The 8800-nt window shown below is 38.1% G+C and overlaps 1 protein-coding gene across 1 annotated transcript; it reads right to left on the bottom strand.

Annotated features, from left to right (window-relative positions):
- Nucleotides 1–7908: 7908 nt before the first annotated feature.
- On the bottom strand, nt 7909–8574 carry LOC131148261 (uncharacterized). Its single transcript, XM_058097984.1, has 2 exons — nt 8239–8574; nt 7909–8118 (listed from the first exon to the last, which is right to left on the bottom strand). The coding sequence occupies exons 1-2, from the start codon at nt 8572–8574 to the stop codon at nt 7909–7911; spliced, it is 546 nt and encodes a 181-aa protein (XP_057953967.1).
- Between the last annotated feature and the right edge of the window lie 226 nt (nt 8575–8800).

Here is an 8800-nt window from a genome sequence, read left to right as displayed (position 1 = left end):
TTGTTTGACACAGGTGCCACCCATTCTTTCATGTTGTTAGGATATGCTAAGTTATCTGGGATTAAGGCACAGCTATTAGATGTGGAATTATTAGTAGTCATTCGAACTGGATTAGTAATAAGGTGTAGGAGGGTACTTAAAAATTTTCCAGTGGGCATTCAAGAGAAAGTGCTACCAGCCGATCTTATGGTACTAGATATGCAAGGGTTCGATGTGATATTAGGTATGGACTGGCTGGTAGCTAATCACGCTAGCATAGATTGTCATAAAAAAGAAGTGATTTTCGAACCCCCAGGTGAGCAAGAATTTAGATTTATAGGTTTATGTGTGTACACCTCGCCATAGTTGGTGTCAGCTATTCAGGTGAAGAGACTGCTTTAGGGTGGTTATCAGGGGTATATTGCTTATATAAAAGAATTGCCAAGGGAAGAATTGAAATAGTCTGATATCCTGATAGTCAGAGAATTTCTTGATGTCTTTTTATAGGAATTACTTGGTTTACCACTAGATCAAGAGATTGAATTTACTATGGATCTATTACCCGGGTCGGCACCAATATCTAAAGCACTGTACAGAATGGCTCTAGCTTAACTGAAAGAATTGAAAGACCAGCTACAGGAGTTGATGGAGAAAGGGTTTATCAGGCCTAGTGTGTCACCTTGGGGAGCACCAATTTTGTTTGTGAGAAAGAAAGATGGGACTATAAGGATGTGCATAGATTATAGATAAATAAACAAACTGACAGTCAAGAATAAATATCCTCTTCCCAGAATTGACGATCTATTTGATTAGCTCTAGGGGACCCAGGTCTACTCCACTAGGTGAAAGTTAGAGCAGAGGATGTCTCAAAGACAGCTTTCTGAACTAGGTATGGGTATTACGAGTTCTTAGTAATGCCATTCAGATTGACTAATGCACCAACAGTGTTTATAGACCTAATGAATCGGGTGTTCCATCAGTACTTATACCACTTTTTTGTAGTGTTCATTGATAATATACTGGTCTACTCAAATTTTGAGGAGCATAAGGATCATTTAAGGTTGGTATTGCAGGTGTTAAGGGAAAATAAATTATATGCAAAATTCAAGAAATGTGAATTCTGGTTGAGGCGGGTCACTTTCCTCGGGCATGTGATCTCCGGGGATGGCATATCAGTTGATCTGAGTAAAATAGAAGCAGTAGTGAGTTGGGAGAGACCAGTGAATGTTCAGGAGGTCAGGAGCTTTTTAGGTCTAGCAGGGTATTACTAGCATTTTTTGGATGGCTTCTCCGTATTATCAGGTCTACTGACACGACTCACAAAGAAGAATGTGAGGTTTGAATGGACCGATGATTGTGAGCAGAGCTTCCAGGAGTTAAAATGACGGTTAACCACGGCACCAGTGTTATCTATACCATCAGGAGAGGATGGATTTGTTATATACAGTGATGCATCTTTGAAGGGATCGGATGTGTGTTAATGCAACATGGAAGAGTTATTTTCTATGCATCTCGACAGCTTAAGGAGTATGAAAAGAACTATCCTATGCATAATCTAGAGTTAGCGGCAGTGGTGTATGCTCTGAAGATTTGAAGGCACTATCTTTTTGGTGGGAAATATGCGATTTTCACTAATCATAAAAGTTTAAAGTATTTCTTCACCCAGAAAAATTTGAATATGAGACAAAGGAGATGGTTAGAGTACATTAAGGATTATGATTGCACCATTAGCTACCATCTTGGAAAATCAAATGTGGTGGCTGATGCATTGAGCCAGAAAGTAGTAGGAACAGCGACGCCAATAGTCGAGATTCAGCATTCGATACAGATGGACCTGGAGAGGTTAGGTGTGAAGCTAGTAAAGGAAGGTCACCAAACATTCATTGCTAGCCTAGTGATGCAACCTACGTTTCCGGAAAGAATTAAATCTACTTAGAGAAATGACGCAGAGTTGGTAGAGTTGATAGAGAAGGTGTAAGACGGACAGGGAGAGGAGTTCAATATATCAGATGATGGAGCCCTACAATTTTGTACCAAACCGTGTGTTCCTACAGATGCTAAGATTAGGAGAGCTATCTTATATGAGGCACATAGATCCCTATACACAATTCATACTGGAAATACCAAGATGTATCGGGACCTTCGAGAATCATTTTGGTGGAGCGGTATGAAGAGGGGTATAGTTGAATTCGTGGAGCAGTATTTGACGTGCCAACAGGTAAAGGCTGAGCACCAGAGGTCGACAGGATAGCTGCAGCCCCTCCACATCCCTGAGTGGAAGTGGGATCATATATCTATGAATTTTTTTCACAGGTTTGCCGCCAGCGCTGCATGGCCAGAACGCCATTTGGATAATTGTAGACTGACTGACGAAGACTACCCACTTTCTCCCTATTAAAGTTGGCTACCCTATGAGCAACCTAGCAGAGATATATATTCAGGAGATAGTTCGACCTCATGGAGTGCTAGTATCTATAGTTTCGAACTGAGACCCGCGTTTCACATCACAATTTTGGAGGAGCTTATAGGAGGCTTTGGGGTCTCAGTTATCCTCAGGTACATGAGGATATACTTCGAGCGTGTGTGTTGGATTTCGGGGGTAGTTGGACCTAGTATATGTCGTTGGTTGAGTATGCGTACAATAACAGCTATCAGGCCAGCATCGAGATGGCACCTTACGAGGCATTGTATGGTGGGAGGTGTCATTGTCCACTATACTGGGATTTAATGGGCGAGATACGAGTTTTGGGACCAGAATTAGTGCAGCAAACGTACGATAAAATCTGACTAATTAAAGATAGAATCAGTGTAGCTCAAAGTCGAAAAAAAAGTTACGCAAATACTCGTCGCTAAAAACTAGAATTTGATGTTGAAGATCGGGTGTTTTTGAAAGTAGCACCGCTGAGAGGGGCTATGAGATTTGAGAGGAAGGGTAAGCTGAGTCTTAAGTTTATTAGCCCATTCGAGATACTTAAGAGAGTGGGTCCAGTTTCTTACAAGCTAGCTTTATCACCAGCTCTATCTAGAATACACGACGTATTTCATGTTTCCATGCTGAAGAAATGCATCCTAGATCCATCCTATGTGATCAACTACGAGGAAATAGAGCTCAAGGATACCCTAGCATAAGAAGAGATACCAACACAAATCTTAAATAGAAAAGAACAAGAGTTGTGTACTAAGAGAATTCTACTAGTAAAAGTCCTATGGAGAAATCATATGGTGGAGGAGGCCTCGTGGGAGTTAGAGGAGGAGATACGACAGAGACACCCACATCTATTCAGTGGGGACCAATATTAGATAGAAAGAACAATAGCGATTTAGGTAAAGTAAATTCAGTTTATGTAGTTTGGTTTATTTTACGCAGAACATAATGATGTATGTTCAAGTCGTATATTAGGCTATAGGATATGTAGTGCTTTGGGTTTTGGGAGAATTTTCTTTTATGTATACACTTGTAATCTTCCAAAACCATATATGTAACCATAGTATTCCTCCGCCACAAGTGAGGGTAAATAATAAAATAAGTAACCAATTTTTCCTCAAAGGATGGTGCAAAGCACAAATAGTAAATTTTGAGGATGAAATTTTACGAGGAGGGGAGAATGTAGTGACCTGGAAATTATAATAATAAAATAAAATAGAAAAAATGGATTTTTGGCTAAGGCAGGAGAAAATCAGCGATGATCTTGGGTTTTAACTGCGACCGGGTAAAGGTAAAATAGTAAATTAAGTGGCCAATTAATAGAAAACCAACGATAGTTTTATGAGAAGCACGAAAAACCGGCGACGATTTTTTGACCAATGCTAAAAGATATAAAAGAACCAAAAGCTTCATTTTTTAAACAAATCAAATTATTCTCTCTCTCCTCTCTCAAACCCACGAACCTCTCTCACTTATCTCTACAAATTCCACTCCGTTAAGCCTTGTTTCAATGATCAAGAACCACCACGGGATTCCTGGGAAGATTCTCTATAACGTAGGCAGAGCAGAATTTATATTTGGGGTTTTGGGGCACCATCCCAAAACAAAGGTAAGGGTGTTATTTGAGTGTTTTTGGTTGATTATTTAATTATTGAAGGTATAAGCTTAGATGTTAATATATTTATCAGGTTAAATTGAAAAATTGGGATTTTGTATAATTCAAGGTTGATGTATACACGGCAGGTAGGCTAGGTTTTCCATGGGTGTTTTTTCTCAAGGATCTAGGTAAATGATAAATAGTTTATAATTCAGGAAATGCGAGTATGAAACTATTATAGGAAATTCAGTTGATTGACAGTGAAATATATATATATATATATATATATATATATATGTGTGTGTGTGTGTGTGTGTGTGTGTGTGTGTGTAATTTCAGGATTATAGAATTATGAATGTCGTGGGCAGAGTTAGAATCAGTAGGCGAGTTCAGTTAGTTAGGTAAGGAAAATATGCTATGCTAGGAATTTCAGAAATTTTATCAGTAATATATATATATATATATATATATATATAAAATATATGTTTCGTGGTAAACTCTATAGTGTATAAATTATTTTCATTATCAGAAAATATAAATTTTAGTACATGGGTTTTTATTTATTTAGTTGTGTGGCATGAGTTAATATTAGATCAGTTTAGAATTTATATAGTTTTTTTCAAAATACCTTGATTTACAGTATTTTTGCACAGAAATATGTTTTACTAGATTTTACAGAATTATAAATTACAGTATATACAAAGAGATATTATACAGACAGATATTTTATGGATAAATATTATATAGATAGATATTTTACAATATTTACAGAATACCATGATTTCCAAAATTTCAAATCCATAACACTCAGATATTACAATTTATTCAGTCAGATAATACAGATCAGATATTACAGTCATTTCTGTCAGATATTATAGTATTTTCATATAATATTTACAGTGTTATGCTTATTTTAGAATCATGATAAAATGATAAGATAATTATATATTAGTATTATATAGTATCAGACCCTGATGAATTATTTCAGTCAGATTCAGTCAGCAGAGCACGGTACCGTAACTATTTTAGATCAGAGTGCAACCACATATCTCAGATAGTGTGTGGATTTCTGTCAACCGTGCCTTGGAGGGATTACAGGCTCCCTAGTATTCTAGGTAGAGGTGGCCGGTTTGATGAGGGAGAGGCTAGTACTGAGCCTTTAAATGGATTGCAGTAAGGCCGGTCTGAGGATTGATAGAGTATCAGTTGACTTATCCTGGTGGGCCAACTAGAGTTAAGTCCCGCCTACGAGCCGCACAACCCTATCATGAGGGGTTAAATCATGACATACAAATGATATTAGAGGTAGGGAGGTCGATTGCACTTCCATATTTGTAGGGTAAGTGTTTCCAAGAGAAAAGTATTTTTGGATAGATCACAGGAGTTTTGATAGATGATATTGGAGAGTTATGTTTTTGTGTATGTATATTTTGGGGAGATACTAATTCTAGTATTGTGTATATAGTTGTATAGTTTTATGTTTTCGGCTGCATAGGTATTTCCTAATAGTTATTATAGGGGTATCATAGTAACGTAATTTACAGTATATATATATATATATATATATATATATATATTAAAAGGTAGGAAATTTCATGTCGTTACAGTACCTGCATAAGTGACAACCATAAAATCTAGAAATAGAAAGAGCATGCATTTATACACTAAAACACAACTGTTGGCTTTTTGAGTCTGATCCCTAATTTTGATAATGACAAACCACAAGTTAATTATGTGTGTTTCTAGTTGTTAAGCAAGTTATAATTTACCACACACATAAGACGTCTAAGATGGAAACCAGACGAAACTCAAAGAACACATTATTTGGCATATTCTATGAAGACGGAAGAGCAAACGAAGAAGAAGAAGACATGTTTTCAGCTATATATGCATTTAATTTTTCTATTTTGGTCTCTAATAATGCATACATCTTGTATGATACGTTTTAAATGCTCAAATGACCGTAGATTGACCATAAAGAACCACATGACCGTAGGGCACCCTTCAGTTGACTGACGCAGGATTTTTAGGGTTAACACTCAAAGACTATAGAGTGACTTTAGGTCCCTAAACATGACATGAAAAGGCCTTTATAAGTTAGAAATTATAATTATGTGATTAGAGGTAACTTTTAATAAAAATTCAGACTTAAATGCACAAGTTTAGTGTGTTCGGTCGACTGAACTTGAACACACATAAACCTTTGGTCTACCAAACCTCCCCAAGGTCAAAAGTTTGACCACTTGGTTGACTGAGTTGGCACGTGGGGAAATCCCAATGTCCTGGTCGACTGAACTTGAAGAAGAAAAATGGCCTAGTCAACCGAACATGCAAGTTCGGTTAACCGAACTTGGCCTGGTCGATCGAACCCCGGAGGTTCCAAACATCGCCCTAAGATGGTCGATCGAACTTGTAATTCAAAAATGCCCTGGTTGACCAAACTTAGTGAGATGGTCGACCGAACCTCTCCGGTTCTGAATTTTTTAAGGGCTTAAATGTAATTAACTTTTAATTAAATAATTTAGAAAATACCCAGCATGTCTCCAACGATCATAATTTTCGTAAAATCTATAAATACCCCTTCATTACTCCAAATTAGCAACTTTGATTAACTCCAAATTCTCTATAAACCTTTGTTAATCAAAGTTCCCCTAAAACCAATTTTTATTGTTTAAATCATTCTTTTGGGGCAAAATCTTTTATACAAATCTCTCCAACTCTCTTTCATGCATTTATTTCAAAATCATTTTTTAGGAGAGTATTTTATTTAGGGCATTTTATTTGCACATCTCACTGGGCACTTAATCTTTGAAAAATATTTTTGAGAGTATTGCTTAGGTTTTCTCCCGGATTATTTCTTTGATAAATATTTTTAGGAGAAAATTATTTATTGCACAAATATTTTCTTGAACTTAAACTTCAGATTCTCCACATACTTTTATTTTCAAAAATCTTTGTTGGAAAACATAATAATCATTTTTATATCCACGTATTTTATTTATGCAAATTATTTAGATAAGAACCCTTTACTCTACTGAGCATATATTTCATATCATACTAGAGTGTTTGTATTGAGCTTTAATAGTGTACATCCATGCTTGTATTTAGAAGCTTTTTCATTTGTACAAAAATATTTTTGATCGGTTGGGTTCAGCCCAAAATTGAACTAGGGAGTCTCGGCCCCGTAAATGAGACCGGTTCGGTTTAGCCTGAAAATTAAACTGGAGAGTCTCAGCCTCGTAAGTGAGACTAGTTTGGTTCAGCCTAAAAATTGAACTGGGGTTTTCCTCGCCCCGTAAGGAGAGGATGTAAATGGCTTCTGTTCTGCCTATTTAAGTGAGCAGGATTAGTGTAGTCCTTGGGGGGTATGCCTAAAGCGGGGACGTACACTGGTTTGGCTGAACCTCAATAACAAATATTGTGTGTCGCTCTCTCCTTATCTTATTTAATTTATGCACTTTAGATTTAGCATGTGTATGCTTGATTATTCATATTTCTAATTACTTGCAAGCACACTTTTATTTAAATGAGATATGTTGCATGTGTATGTCTACACTTATCGTTTTATTAATATACATACACAAGTGAAAATGGGATATGATATGTGGTGAATCGGGGAAATGTTTAAATTAGTCGAAAAGTTTTTAAAACCTAATTCACTCTCCCTCTTGGGATCACACCAATTCCAACAACAACCAACATGTCAAAAGCACCATGTAATTTCATTAAATTCACGAAGGCAGTACAATGTATATAAGTCAGTAAAAGCATAAGTATAGCCCTTCAAAGCATGGTGAAACAAAAGAAAATACAAAATAAAAGAAAATACAACTAAAAATGTGTGTAGAATCACAATATATATATAGAGCATGCATCAAAAGATTGATTCCATGCATCTAGCCTTATCCTAGTCCTCCTCGGTAAATCCGCTGGCTTCGTATTCGAAATCGTCACCTCCTAAGTCATCTGACATGTCAGATGGAGTACCCGCCTCAGATTGGTGGCCCTTATTAGAATTTGCATTCGTTGCAGCCTCCTCCTCCTCCTCAGAAATACTGTCAAATACAGCTGGTGAAACAGGTGAAGCGGGAGCAGGAGATGGCACCCGAGCAGGGGCCTGCGGGACAGGAGCAGGTGTTGCTAGTGGAGCAGATAAAGTAGATGGAAAGGGAACGTCCGTAGGATGAAATCTATCATAACTCCTGATGATGGGAGGTTGTTATACCTAAAGAGGTACTAAGAGCCTTGGTGTGTCTACTGGTAGAATCAGGGTTGTGTTCATGGCCAGGACAGGCGTCGGAGGAACTGACGACTTAGGGACTGGCTCTAGAAATGCGGGCTCCTCCATAGAATGCCCGAGGGACTGAGCCTTGCCCACGGTGGCCGCAGGAAGGGTCTCCTCGTTCCCCTCTCCAGACGACTCAACCTCAATCATAATCATCGAGCTTCCTGGCGAAGTGGCCTGAGGAGGGGGAGACGGATGAGCTAAAGAACGCTTCATTGGTGAAGCTTCGGGAGATGGGGAATGGTGCGAAGAGGTAGAGGGTGAAGGAGTGGGAGCTAGGGCTACCATCGGCTTCGTTGTACCACCAAATTTCAAAATTATTACTAACTCCATGGCATGTGGGAAGCTAGCATGAAGGACCTCGAAGATAGCACAAAAACCCTAGCGCATCTCTAATCACGTCTCCCCCATCTCATGATGTACCTTGGAACGAAGAAGCTCAAAATTATGGCTTAGGCGGCCCAGGTCATCCCCTACCTAAGGCACAGAGGGGGATACTAGTGGAGGCAGTGCG

Source organism: Malania oleifera, chromosome 2 (assembly GCF_029873635.1).
Source record: "Malania oleifera isolate guangnan ecotype guangnan chromosome 2, ASM2987363v1, whole genome shotgun sequence".
In the NCBI taxonomy this organism is placed as follows: Eukaryota; Viridiplantae; Streptophyta; class Magnoliopsida; order Santalales; family Ximeniaceae; genus Malania; species Malania oleifera.
This window is presented reverse-complemented; position numbering and strand designations above follow the sequence as displayed.